Source organism: Sphaerodactylus townsendi, linkage group LG10 (assembly GCF_021028975.2).
Source record: "Sphaerodactylus townsendi isolate TG3544 linkage group LG10, MPM_Stown_v2.3, whole genome shotgun sequence".
NCBI lineage: Eukaryota > Metazoa > Chordata > Lepidosauria > Squamata > Sphaerodactylidae > Sphaerodactylus > Sphaerodactylus townsendi.
This window is the reverse complement of record NC_059434.1, coordinates 11,002,363-11,016,576: the sequence shown is the minus strand read 5'-3', so window position 1 is coordinate 11,016,576 and position 14,214 is coordinate 11,002,363. Positions and strand designations below refer to the sequence as shown.

Below are 14,214 nucleotides of genomic sequence, written 5' to 3'. Positions count from 1 at the left end.
ACATATTTTAAAATATTTCAAATTATTATAGATGTAATATTCAATATTAAAGACTGAAAATGGGAAGACCCCAGTTTGCCGAGTATGCATTAGGATTAGATTAAAAACATGCACTTACACTACAGGCAATCTTATGCTTGTTAATGGGATGAAACACCATGTAGAATATTGATCAGTTTCTTTAAAACAATCATAGACCAGGGGACTCGGAAGATCTGTTTTTTCCCTTCTTTTACTTAATCTAATCTAATCTTTAAATGAAAAGACAATGATAAAAGTCTGAGACAAAAGTGTTTATGTTTGAAAAAATCCAGTTGAAGAGATCCGGTTACATTTTTGAGGATCAGTCCCACACGCACACAAATGTATAAATACATGCACACAAACATACAAAAAATGCTCGTGTGTGCCCATGTTCACAGTGTCTCTAAGAAGCCCCTGTGTGATTTTGTAACCCCTATGTTCAGAATGGGATGACCCAGAAAGGGGTGGAGACCAGAGGTGGGATCCAGCAGGTTCTCACAGGTTCCCGAGAGTAGGTTACTAATTATTTGTGTGTGCCAAGAGGGGGTTACTAATTGGTGATTTTGCCACGTGATTTTTTGCCTTAGTTACGCCCCTCCTCTCAGCAGTAGCACGCAGAACTTGAAGCAGTCTATCAGGAGGTGCACCGACATGCGTGGCAGCCTGCGCCTGCGTGCATTCGTTTCCCGCCCAAGGACTGGCGCAGTGGCTGTATTCTTGCCACAGCCCTGCCCCTGGAATGCCTGACCACACCCCCGTTGTGCCCTGCCCAGCCCCATTGGCGCTACGCCACAGTTTGAATCCCACCACCATGGGAACCTGTTACTAAAATTTTTGGATCCCACCACTGCCTCCAACCCTTTCATGGTTGTGTCCACCATGCCATGCGAGAATTTCAAAGGCATCCACAGACTCAAAAAGGCCAGGGACCCCATCCTAGAATATGTCCGGTATGCCCCTATGGTTTCCACATAGCTGTGGAAAACAAGCAAATGTTGGAAATGTCTTCACAGTTAATAATCTCACTGAAAAATCTGTTTCTGAGGAACCCCCTACTTTCCCAAAATCCAGGATTAAATACAGACTAAGTTTTCCACTGATGGAAGGCACTTCTTTCAATGGAACAAAACTGTCTCATCTCATCCCCTCACGCTGCAGCCCACCAACCCCCAAATAATACTCTGGGTTGGGGGGGACAGGAGACCCACAGGAATGTTATGAGGAGCAAATTGGAAGTCTGCAGCCGAATGGAGGAACCGAAAGAAACTGCAGCTCTTTTTCTGTTAGTGACCAATGTTGCCAATTGGTATTTCCGAAAAATCATTGGGAGAGCCAAACAATTCCGAGGTTGGTCTTTGCGGCGTCCCCTGCAAAAGTTCCGTGGGCTAAGGCTATAAGGCCAATCTGTTCCTAGCAAATGCTCCATCCGTTCACCCCCCGTAACCCTGCTCCTTGTCTAAAACGGGCCATTTTTAATTGAAAATACATACTGGGAATGAAAACACGGTCGCCTCTGGAATACGCTGTCATTGATCTTTAATCTGCAGTGACGGTTTCTGGAGGGCTATTTACCAATTGGCAATCTCCATCTGGAATGTGCGGCTGCAGGGGAAACGAATGAACGAGCGCCCATATTGTTCTTTTCTCCTCCCGAAAAGCCTGAAATTGCTTTGTGTAAATGTGTGGAAAATGCTGATATTTTGTTTCTATAAATATCTCGCCTCCCGCATGCCATATTTCATTTGTGCCGTTTCCTAGGAGTGTTTGGCTTCTTATCGTGGGCACTCAGAGTGTGGAATACAAATGAGTTTCCTCCCTGCCCCTTTGCTAAGAGTTTACCTGGCAACCAAGTCTTGGAACACGGAGGAAGGCTGTGTGTTCTCTGAGCGGAATGAACTATTGACTGAATCAAATTTCACGGAAACACTTGAGATTAGAAAACACACAGTCCTGGCATAAACAGTTAAGATTATATTCGGGTGCTGCTTTCTGTGCGCCGAGCAAAGCCTGCCTCTGACACAATGACGTCCCCCAAGTGGCTCTGTGCGTGGAAATCCCATTTAATTGTGACCGTCATCAGAGCCACCCGCTGTGAATTAGTCTGACAGTGAAGGCAGACATATCGCTGGATGGGATAAAAGGAGACTGGTTGTAGAGGGAGGGATGTTTCCTCCGGCCCCAAACAGTTCTGAGCATTGTCTGAGGGGCAATTATTAAAAGGTGGCTGGGCCATCCTTTCTAGTGATGCCTCTGTGAGTGAGAGAGGGGATCTGGGATGTGAAATGGTCACACTCTGTATATATATTTTTAAAAGGCGACATGTGACTCCTTGACCTACTTGTAACCCTGAACTTGTAGGAGAGAGGTTGTGTTGGGTACAGAGGCACACACACACAAAAGCCTTTATTGGCATACAAAACAGGACAATATTTTAAAGCAAAACAAGGTGAAGAAATACAGTTAAAATGACTAATTTCCAGTATAAAATTTGCAACAGTTTCACAAAAGAGAACATCAGAGCTGATCAGGAGATGGGGTATCTTATAACACTCTTGCCACTGAGAACATTGCAAGAAAATGGAATTCATGTATTTCATGCGTATCTTATTGTATTTAGGGCAGACAAACAGAGAATGGTCAAGTGTTTCAACCGTCATCAGATCACACGAACAAACTCTTTTAGAACGTTCCATATTCTTGAATCTTCCCTCCAGCAGAGCTGATGGCAGCACATTACATCTTGCAGTAGCCAAAGCTCTCCTCTGGGTGGGATTAATCAGCAGACGAAGATATGTTGCCATAATTCCACGCTCGCATGGGATTAATAATGTAGTCGGGGGGCAGGTTGTCTTGGCTGCAAGAGTCAAATAATGAAAATCAAGATCCAAGAGCCTATTCTTAACTAGTCTGAAGGCTTCCACCTTTGTGAGGCATATCTAGGTAAAATGGAGCCCGGGGCAAAATCTGAGTTTTCCCTACGCTCCATTTTCCCTAGATACAGGGCAGGGAGAGAGAAATTGAGTTGTCTGCCGATCTCACGAAGGAACGCCCAGGTCTACCGCTAGGCAGGTTGGAAGGGGCCCAGGTCTACCACTGGCCAGGCTGGAAGGGGTCGAGTCAGCCTGCCGGCTCAGGTACCAGCTCCAGAGGGTCGACGGCTCACAGGGTGCTGCCGAATCCACCCCAAAACAGCATCACTTTCAATGTTGTTTAAACTAAGGAGCGGAGAGTCTCCCTTTAAGGGGGATTGAAAAGGAGAATCTGGGCTCCCTAGTTTAAACAACATTGAAGGTAATGCTGTTTCAGGGTGGATCCCCACCCCCTCGAAACAGCACCACTTTCAGTGTTGTTTAAACTGGGGAGCCCAGTTTCACCTTAAAGGGAAGCAAGGTTAGATAGCTCTAATAGTTCTCTGCAATTTTCAGGCCTTTGACTCTTCCCAGCCACTCCGAAGCCAGGCTGCTCTCTACAATGCTTGGTGGGTGCCAGGAGAAATCTCCGTGGGCCGCATGATGCCCACGGGCACCACGTTGGGGGTTCTTATTCTACAGTCAGGCATGATATTCAAGAGTTGTTCCAAATAATCAACCAAAACATCAGGACAAGTTTTGCTCAGCTTATTCGTAAACCCGTCTGGGCCTGACGCCTTAGCAGTGTTGAGATTTTATATAATCCCCAATGCTTCTCAAGTAGAGATGGGGTCACCCAAAGACTCCCCATGTTCTGCCGAAAGCCTCGGGATCATTATACCTTTTGAAAATTCTGCGACAGCCTTTCTATCCCAACCTCCTTGGGCATATAACTTTTTATATTTGTTCTAAAGGGACTCCAGAACCTCAGCAGCCATCTGGGTTCCTTCTCCCTGATCTGTTCTTAATTTTATTGTCCTGTGCCTTCCTCTCTCTCTCTTTTCGTTTTTGTACTTAAAAGTCCTACCAAAATCTTTCCAGACTTGTTCCCACTCTCAAGCAGAGTTTGTTCATACTGGAGCAAAGATAGTGTCAGCCTTGTACACATCAGAACTGAGTCCTGGCAAAGGGGCAAGAGAGGAAATTCTGAGCCCGTAGACAAAAGCAGCATCTCTCAATTGCTGGGAATAACTGACTAATTCCCCTCATTCTCCTGCGAGTAGAGACTGGGAGTAGAGACACACACACGAGTGAGTTCCGTAACCGTAAAGAGGTTTTATTTGGTGCAATATGATCACCTGCACAATTCTGGATTAAAGAGGGATGCTCAGATCTGTACAAACATTGGAAAAAATAAATTGCCAGAAGCCATTCTTTTTAGAGTTATGCATGATTCAATTTAAAACAAAATGCCTCACCCATATTTTGGCTCTTAAAACAGGCTTCTGACACAGGCAGCTCATCTGGGTTTCACTGGAAGGATTATAGCTATTCCCCCCTCCTAACATTTTTCGTAAGGGTTTTACAAAAGTAAATACATTTTTGCAAGACGGTGAGCAAAGAATTGCTGACTACTGATGAGTAGGCTCTCAAGAGTTTGCAGATGCTTAAAAAGAGCAGAGACTTAAAAGTGCAAGTTCATCTCTGCTGCCCAAAACATGGCCCAGACCAAAGGGACATATGTAGACTCCCCCCCACCCCCGCAATTATAATCACAACTTCTAAAATTTCAAGTTGCCATTCACACGTTATGAGTTCTTCTCCTGATTTCCATTTTTGAGCCAACAGCTAAAAAGTTTCCTGCCCTCTTTCTCTAAAGTCTCTGCAGTTGGAGCAGGGCTGGATGTACCTCCAGCTCTGAGTTTGGACCTGGCTGTTGTTCACCATGTAAGGCCTGCAGGGGCCCTGGATGCTCCAAGCCCAGCCCTTGTTGGTTCCCAATCTGGTCTGGGCTTACTGGGCTCTGCTCAGCCCCTGAAGACTCATCGCTCTCCAGGGGTGGCCCATGACTCCCCCCCGGTCCCTCCCTTCTAATGGGAGGTATTATAAGCCTTTTAATGTAGGTAGGTCTTTATTATCATGGAGTCTCCTCAGATAAATCATAGACTACAATTCCCATGAGCCCTACCACTTGGCCATGCTGGCAGGGGCTGATGGGAATTGTAGTTCATGAACATCTGGAGGGCCATAGTTTGAAGACCCCTGCCTTAATGGAACACCTGGATCAGGAGCGAAGCATGGACTTTAAAAAATATATAATAATTTTATTTAGAATAATTTTTTAAAAAGAAAAAAGCGTACGAAGACAATGCTCATATGACATATTAATCACAAGCAATCATAGTATCTAACAGATAATATCTATGTTCGTTTAGATACTTTGTTCTATGTCAAAAGTTCTATGTCAAAAGTGTGAGGATGGGAAAATCTCCATCCTTCACTTAAGCCCAAACATACTAAAATTAATAAAACAATTTCCACCACCCCAGTAAACTTTCTGAATCTATTTGCATATACACAAAGTAGGTTATTTCGTTTTAATAATTCGACTACAGTTTAGCTATATGAACGATACTAAAGTTTATTTTTATTTATTTATTTATTTATTTATTAATTAAACTTTTATACCGCCCCATCCTCTAGGGGCTGTGGGTTAAATGCAATCTTTAAATTTTTAGCTTTCCTTACAGGATGAACAACAGCAGAGAACAACTTACAAAACAGTTGATGCAAAAGTCCTCACAGGTAAAAATGGAGAAGCAGGTAAGTTCCAAAGTCTTGATGCAGCTTCCACGTTTTTTTGTATTTGTCCGAAGAGTCTCTAAGTTTGCATGCAAGTTTGTTCTTAATGTCCATATTAATGTATAAATTCTTTTGCACTGCTAGTGGGTTCGATCTTGTGGCATCAAGAGGTTGTCTTCCCATAATTTTCACTCATCTCCCAATATTAAGGGGGACAATCAGTTATAAAAACAAAATATCATTTTAACATATTACAATATCTTTAGTCAACCCTAAGAGAAAAATCTCTGATTTCCTTTCTATCTTATTTTTAAAAAATTCTTTCCACAACAGAAATTACATTGTGCCAAAACTTAGATATAAGTGGGCAATCCCACTACATATGGAGGAAGGTACCAACTGCTTTTTTGCATTTCCAATATGTCTTCGAATTATTTTCATTTTGCTTAATCGGAGCGTAATACCATCAGTTTTCTTTTAAATTTATTGATGGCATGAATGTATTCTTACTTCGCTATAGAGCAGCAGTGGCGTAGAAGGTTAAGAGCTCGTGTATCTAATCTGGAGGATCCAGGTTTGATTCCCAGCTCTGCCGCCTGAGCTGTGGAGGCTTATCTGGGGAATTCAGATTAGCCTGTACACTCCCACCAGCTGGGTGACCTTGGGCTAGTCACAGCTTCTCGGAGCTCTCTCAGCCCCACCCACCTCACAGGGTGTTTGTTGTGACAGGGGAAGGGCAAGGAGATTGTAAGCCCCTTTGAGTCTCCTACAGGAGAGAAAGGGGGGGGGGGGGATATAAATCCAAACTCTTCTTCTTCTTCCCATTTGTCCAAAATAATACAACGTCCGCAATCTTGTGCCCACTTTATCATAACCTCTTTTACTTGATCTGATTCTGTTTGGTAATGTAATACTAACGAATAAGTTTTCTTAATTAGTTTCAGACTGTCTTTTAATAAGGTCTTTTCAAATTCATTCTCTAATACTTGAAACCCACCTTTCCTATCAATTTTAAAATTTCCTTGTATTTGTAGAATAATCTAAAACCAATGTGACAATGCTTGGTAATTTGATTTTTAGTTCCTCATCTCTTTCTTCTTTAGTTGAATTTGGTCCATTTGAGATAAGTTTAGTAAACTCATTATAACTCAGCCATAAGTCTTCTTCCCAAGATATCTCTTTTTATCTTTAAGCCGATTCTATCATTGATATCTAAATTGGAGTTTTATTGTAGAAAATGTTTTTATATTTGAACCATATTCTTGCTAAAGCTCTCCTTGATCTGGAGAGCGATCTTCGGGTCCATACCCCTTGTGGTCAATGGGGTATTGCAGGTGGTTCCAATGCTTGTGAGAATCAAGGATTTGAGCCACCTCTTACTCCTCTTGGCCATCAATCAGAACAGGTGAAGGGGCAGCTGAGTGCGGCCTAAACAGATCTGCCACCGCTGCAGGAACCAGCAGTGACAGGTGAAAGACCGGGCGGGTGTGCAGGGTTGGCAGCAGCTACAAGCAGTAGGTGACAGCAGGGTTGATTTGTTGCAGGACGGGAAATGGGCCAATGAAACAGGCATCCAGCTTATGGGAAGGTCGGGTACTGCGGAGGTGGCGTGTGGAGAGCCATAGCTGGTCTCCCACTTGGATAGGATGTCCTGACTGCCGATGCCGACCCGCATTTGCCTTGTATGCTCCCTTGGTGTCAGGATGCGGCTTGTGGTAGCATCAGGAAAATTTCCTGAAGATACCCTGAAATTTTGGCTAGACCTGGGGTTGCTATGCAGAAGTAAGCAATGGCATACCAGCTCTGCTCCTCTCTTGTCTGGAACCCTGGGGCTTACTATGCAAAAGAAGGCAATGGCAAACCACCTCCGTTCCTCTCTTGGCAAGATTTGGGGGGAGGTTGCTATGCAGGGGGAGGCAACGGCATACCATCTCTGCTCCTCTCTTGCTTGGACCTCTGGGAGTTGCTCTGCAGAGGGAGGCAATCGCAAACCACTTGCATGAGACACCCCATGGCAAACCACCTCCGCTCTTCTCTTTCCCGGAACTCTGGGAGGTGCTATGGGGAGGGGGAACCACTACAGCTCCTCCCTTGCATGGTATACCCATGACAAACCACCTCCGCTCTTCTCTTTCCCAGAACTCTGGGAGGTACTATTGGGGGGGGGAACCACTACAGCTCCTCCCTTGCATGGTATACCCATGACAAACCACCTCCGCCTGCCTCGAATTGGAGGTGCTATGGGGAGGGGAATCACTGCAGTTCTCAATTTGCATGGTACACCCATGACAAACCACCTCCTACTTTTCTCAAGCCCCGAACTCTGGGAGGGTGCTATGGGAGGGGGGGAAGACCATAGCTCCTCCCTTACATGGTATACCCATGCGATAAACCACCAGCTTCTCTTTCCCGGAACTCTGGGAGGTGCTATGGGGAGGGGGAATCACTGCAGCTCCTCACTTGCATGGTACACCCATGACAAACCACCTCCGCTCTTCTCGTTCCCGGAACTCTGGGAGGTGCTATGGGGAGGGGGAACCACTACAGCTCCTCCCTTGCATGGTATACCCATGACAAACCACCTCCGCTCTTCTCTTTCCCGGAACTCTGGGAGGTGCTATGGGGAGGGGGAATCACTGCAGCTCCTCACTTGCATGGTACACCCATGACAAACCACCTCCGCTCTTCTCGTTCCCGGAACTCTGGGAGGTGCTATGGGGAGGGGGAACCACTACAGCTCCTCCCTTGCATGGTACACCCATGACAAACCACCTCCGCTCTTCTCTTTCCCGGGACTCTGGGAGGTGCTATGGGGAGGGGGGGAACCACTACAGCTCCTCCCTTGCATGGTATACCCATGACAAACCACCTCCGCTCTTCTCTTTCCCGGGACTCTGGGAGGTGCTATGGGGAGGGGGGGAACCACTACAGCTCCTCCCTTGCATGGTACACCCATGACAAACCACCTCCGCTCTTCTCTTTCCCAGAACTCTGGGAGGTACTATTGGGGGGGGGGACCACTACAGCTCCTCCCTTGCATGGTACACCCATGACAAACCACCTCCGCTCTTCTCTTTCCCGGAACTCTGGGAGGTGCTATGGGGGGGGGGGACCACTACAGCTCCTCCCTTGCATGGTATTCCCATGACAAACCACCTCAGCACCGAGAGAAGGCAAACCAGCTCTGCCCCCCTCTTGCCCCCCTCGCCCACACATCCTCCTTCATCCCTCCGTTCAAGGAGAGGCCAACAGGCCGGCGGGTGGGACACCCTCCCTGGGCGCCTGGCCTATCTGGGTGCCTGTCTGTGCGCGGGAAAGCGAGGGTGCGGCGCGTCGTGCGCCTCTCTCCCCGGGTCCTGGAGCTCGGGATCAATTATTCATTGCACAGATTTGCGTGTGTGTGTGTGTGTGCGTGTGTGCGCGCGTGGAGAGCGAAGGGGGCCCGGATTGCTGATGTCAGGCTGGAGGGCAGCAGACTCGCGCGGGCTGCTGCTGCCGCCGCCGCCGCCGCTGCAGCGCGCCTCTCTGCCTCTCCCCGGGCGCCCGTGCAAAAGGGTGCAGCATGCAGCCTGGCCCCCGTTGCACGGCCAGCCCTCTCGGTAGCAGCAGCAGCAGCAGCAGGAGCAGCCGCCGCAGCGCTCAGGCCGACGGGGGCCCAACAGCGGAGGCATGGCTGGCCGGCCAGGCGGCGGCTGCTGGTGGTGGCTGCTGGTGCTGGCGGCCGCCTGCCTGCTGCAGCGCGCCCAGGTGAGGAAGGCGCTGCGCTGCCCGGGCGCCTGCAGCTGCACCAAGGACTCCATCATCTGCGTGGGCTCGGCCAGCGTGCCCCGCATCGGGCCCGGCGACATCAGCTCCTTGTAAGTCTGTTTGCAAAGCCCGGCAGCTCGGGAGGGGCGGGGAGGGGCAGGGGGAGGGGAGGAGGAGGGAGACCCCCCCCTCCTCATTTGGGAGGACTGCAGCCGGTGGGTGGGTTTGGCTTGCTTTAAAAATCAAACTTTCTTCCCAACAGTGGGCAGCATCACTGGGGCAGCTGAGCTCCCTTGGGTGTAGCAGGGCATTGTTGCTGGGTTTGGGAGTGGGGTAGGGGTGGTTTAGCCTCAAATATTGATATATTGAAAGCCCAGGGACTGTGGTTTCTCTCTTCAGGCTACAGGGGGTCAATTCCCCTAGAGACAATGGATCCTTCGGAGGGTCAACTCTATGGCACTGTACCCCACTGAGGAAAAGACAGGTTTGGGGGAAATGGGTCACGCCACCCCTGGGACTCAAGGAATTAGCAAGATGTGGCCAATGGCCGCCTTGGAGTCCTTTGGAGGCAAAGGATCGTTTACATCTGGGGTGATTAATTGTCTGGCGCTAACTACCTTGGCACAGAGATGCTTCAGACTGCCTGCAACTGGAGAGTGGCTTGGCTGTATTTGGAAAGGAAGGATTAAAAAAAAACACCTTCACCCCGTTAAAACCAGCTAAGCTTTAAAATTCTGCATCAAGCTGTCCTCCTTCCTTCCTTCCTTCCTTCCTTCCTTCCTTCCTTCCTTCCTTCCTTCCTTCCTTCCTTCCTTCCTTCCTTCCTTTCTGTCTTTCTGTCTTTCTGTCTTTCTCTCTGTCTTCCTTCCTTCCTTCCTTCCTCCCTCCCTCCCTCCCTCCCTCCCTCCCTTCCTTCCTTCCTTCCTTCCTTCCTTCCTTCCTTCCTTCCTTCCTTCCTTCCTTTCTTTCTGTCTTTCTGTCTTTCTCTCTGTCTTCCTTCCTTCCTTCCTTCCTCCCTCCCTCCCTCCCTCCCTCCCTCCCTCCCTCCCTTCCTTCCTTCCTTCCTTCCTTCCTTCCTTCCTTCCTTCCTTCCTTCCTTCCTTCCTTCCTTTCTTCCTTTCTTTCTGTCTTTCTGTCTTTCTGTCTTTCTCTCTGTCTTCCTTCCTTCCTTCCTTCCTTCCTTCCTTCCTTCCTTCCTTCCTTCCTTCCTTCCTTCCTTCCTTCCTTCCTTCCTTCCTTCCTTTCTTTCTTTCTTTCTTTCTTTCTTTCTTTCTTTCTTTCTTTCTTTCTTTCTTTCTTTCCATCCAACACAATGAGGCAAACAAAGCAAATAATCTTTTGCTGTTTGGAGAAAGAAGGTTGAACTGCCCAGTAAAGGGGTGGGCTGTTGTGGACAGAGACCATGGATGGGTATCCATAATTGGCAGGAAAAGAAGGTGATGAAATGATCTTTATGGGGAGAGGAAGTGGCAAAGCTGTTTGAGACAGGTGAGGAGGGGGCTGGTGGTCGTGCTGTGAATTATTCCTTTGGATCCCCACCCTTCACTCCGTTTGTTCCTTTTTCCCCCTCCTGCAGGAGCTTAGTCAATGGGACCTTTTCCGAAATCAGAGAAAGAATGTTTTCTCATCTGCCTTCCCTCCAGCTGCTGTAAGTACTGCGTTGTTATGAATTAACCGAGGCGATTCGTGGTCATCCCAGTATGGGAGCATTATGGGATATCAGAACAGCTCTGTTAAGATCACAGTCCAATGATGAGCTGAAGGTCCCCTTCTGGTGTCTCAGGCTCATTCCGCACCTGCAGAATAATGCACTTTCAAACTGCTTTCAATGCTCTTTGAAGCTGTGCGGAATAGCAAAATCCACTTGCAAACAGTTGTGAAAGTGGTTTGAAAACGCATTATTTTGCGTGTGCGGGAGGGGCCTCACTCTCAAATACAAACAGCGTGGCAGCAACTTCTATACCTGGAGAAAACCTGAGAGGGTCAGATTGGTGGGTCAGATCGAAAAAGCCGAGACACTTTAGAAGGAAAGGAGCAGTGTGTGTTTTGTGATGGATATCCGTTGAGAACAACCTGGTTCGTCGGCAAGAATTGCCAAGAAATTTCTGTAATGCCCATTGGATTTTTAGGGGCAGTAGGAGCGACACTCCTCAGGGGTCCCTGGCATTTGACGTTCTCCTTTCAAGGTTTTTTTAGTGCTTAGATGGGCAATCCAAGCTCAGGGTAATACGGATTTTGAAGCTGCTCATTGCTAAGTCCAGAAGTCAAATCCAAAAGCAAACAATACACACCTTTTACTGGAATACGTAACACTCTGTAGGCCAGTGATGGCGAACCTTTTCGAGACCGAGTACCCAAACTGCAACCCAAAACCCACTTATTTATCACAAAGTGCCAACATGGCAATTTAACCTGAATACTGAGGTTTTAGTATAGAGAAAACGATTGGCTCCAAGGCACGCGTTACTCAGGAGTAAGCTTGGTGGTAGTCGGTGCTTTGCTTTGAAGCAACTGTGCAACACTTCAAACGAGTGGATCACGACCCTAGGAGGGTTTACTCAGAAGCAAACCCCATTGCCAGCCACCGAGCTTACTCGCAGGTAAAGGATCACGCTTTCTTCCCATTAAAATTAGTAGGGTTTAACAGCGCTTAACAGAGTTACCTACACTGTTTCCCCAAAACTAGGTCTCAGGTTTAATTCTAATGATCTCCCTGAAATAGTTACACTATTATCACATGACAAACTCTGTGCACGCGTGCCCACAGAGAGGGCTCTGAGTGCCACCTCTGGCACCCATGCCATAGGTTCGCCATCACTGATGTAGGCTTCTTCAGAACAGAGATGATAAAAATGTGTTTAAAATGGGTTTGGGGAACGGAGATGGTGTACTTACAACTTTGGTTGATTGGGCTACGCATCCTGTCTGTGGAGCAATCTCTCCTTCATAGGCCCCGACCCAGCCCAATGGAAGCCCTTTGTTGATCTTACAAAGTTTTCCACCTTTAGGCTGTTCTCGTGGCCCTGCTCACCCTCAGGTTTTCTACATTCAAGGCAGGGTATGGTCCTAACTCCTTGGGCCTTGATATTGTCAGGAAAGGGGGCGACTGCCTCCCACGTTCATGTGAATGTGTGAAAGGGTGATATATCTACCATGGCGAGTCTCGTTTCTTCTGACTGGCAGCAGATACTTCTAACTAGGGGTGCTAGGAATTAAACCAGAGATTTTCCGCATGATAAACAGATGCTATTATTCTATCGAGCCAGGGTCTCACCCGTTCAGATTGGAGGGGAGGGGAGAGTCCACTTTTGAACGAAAATGAATTTCTGTTGAGTTTCGTCTCCTGATAACTTTGACTGAATTCAGCAGCCTTCGTCTCTCTGTGGTAACTGAGAACAGATGACTTGACTCTAGGCCAAGTGACAGCCAGTCTGGTGTAGCGGTTAAGAGTGGCGTACTGTAATCTAGAGACCCGGGTTTGATTCCCCACTCCTCCACATGAGTGGCAGACTCTTAGCTGGTGGACTGGAGGTGGTGATGGCCACTAACCTGGATAGCTTTAAAAAGGGCTTGGACAGATTCATGGAGGAGAAGTCGATCTATGGCTACCAATCTTGGTCCTCCTTGATCTCAGATTGCAAATGCCTTAGCAGACCAGGTGCTCAGGAGCAGCAGCAGCAGAAGGCCATTGCTTTCACATCCTGCATGTGAGCTCCCAAAGGCACCTGGTGGGCCACTGCAAGTAGCAGAGTGCTGGACTAGATGGACTCTGGTCTGATCCAGCAGGCTCTGTCTTATGTTCTTATGTTACCCTGCTCTTCCACTGGAAGCCTGCCAAGTAACCTTGGGCTAGTCATGGTTCTCTCAGAACTCTCTCAACCCCACCTACCCCGCAAGATGTCTGTTGCCGGGAGAGGAAGGAAAGGTGTTTGTAAACTTCTTTGAGACTCCTGACAGGAGGGAAAGCCAGAGTTTAAATCCAAAAGCTCTCCTTTCTAGGGATGCCAGCCTCCAGGTGGGCCTGGGGGTCTTCTGGAACTACAGCTCACCTTGACTACAGAGGTCCGGTCCCCTGGAGAAAATGTCTGCTTTTGTGGGCAGACTCTGTGGCATTGTACTTCACTGATGTACCTCTCCTCCCTAGGCTCTGCCCCAAAATCTCTAGGATCTGGCCACCCTAACTCCCGCTCCACTGGTGGCTGGGGGGGACGGGACCTGAAAGGAGCAGCAGTGGCATAGTGGCTAAGAGCAGGTGCACGCTGATCTGGAGGAACCGGGTTTGATTCCCAGCTCGGCTGCTCGAGTTGTGGAGGCTTATCTGGGGAATTCAGATTAGCCTGTGCACTCCCACACACGCCAGCTGGGCGACCTTGGGCTTTTCTGAGCTCTCTCAGCCCCATCCACCTCACAGGGTGTTTGTTGTGAGAGGGGAAGGAAAAGGAGATTGTCAGCCCCTTTGAGTCTCCTACAGGAGAGAAAGGGAATATAAATCCAAACTCCTCTTCTTCTTCTTCTTCTTCTTCTTCTTCTTCTTCTTCTTCTTCTTCTTCTTCTTCTTCTTCTTCTTCTTCTTCTTCTTCTTCTTCCTTCTTCCTGCTTTCTTCCTCCTCCTCCTCCTCCTCCTCCTCCTCCTCTTCTTCCTCTTCTTCTTCCTCCTCCTCCTCCTCCTCCTCCTCCTCCTCCTCCTCCTCCTCCTCCTCCTCCTCCTCCTCTTCTTCTTCTTCTTCTTCTTCTTCTTCTTCTTCTTCTTCTTCTTCTTCTTCTTCTTGGCAATTCAGCACCAATTAAAAGC

General features: G+C 48.0%; 1 protein-coding gene across 1 annotated transcript; it reads left to right on the top strand.

Annotated features, from left to right (window-relative positions):
* Positions 1 to 8,976: 8,976 nt before the first annotated feature.
* Positions 8,977 to 12,565, top strand: LGI2 (leucine rich repeat LGI family member 2). The gene is made up of 3 exons (XM_048508708.1): positions 8,977 to 9,532; positions 10,999 to 11,070; positions 12,460 to 12,565. Exons 1-3 carry the CDS (start codon positions 9,345 to 9,347, stop codon positions 12,563 to 12,565), a joined length of 366 nt encoding a protein of 121 aa, XP_048364665.1. The 5' UTR covers positions 8,977 to 9,344.
* Positions 12,566 to 14,214: the final 1,649 nt, after the last annotated feature.

What these genes read in the sequence shown, in the direction of transcription:
- LGI2 (XM_048508708.1), top strand. Translation starts at nt 9,345, where the DNA reads ATGGCTGGCCGGCCAGGCGGCGGCTGCTGGTGGTGGCTGCTGGTGCTG. An exon ending in CCCGGCGACATCAGCTCCTT is followed by an intron (nt 9,533 to 10,998) that starts GTAAGTCTGTTT and finishes CCCCTCCTGCAG; the next exon opens with GAGCTTAGTCAATGGGACCT. An exon ending in CTGCCTTCCCTCCAGCTGCT is followed by an intron (nt 11,071 to 12,459) that starts GTAAGTACTGCG and finishes GCTCACCCTCAG; the next exon opens with GTTTTCTACATTCAAGGCAG.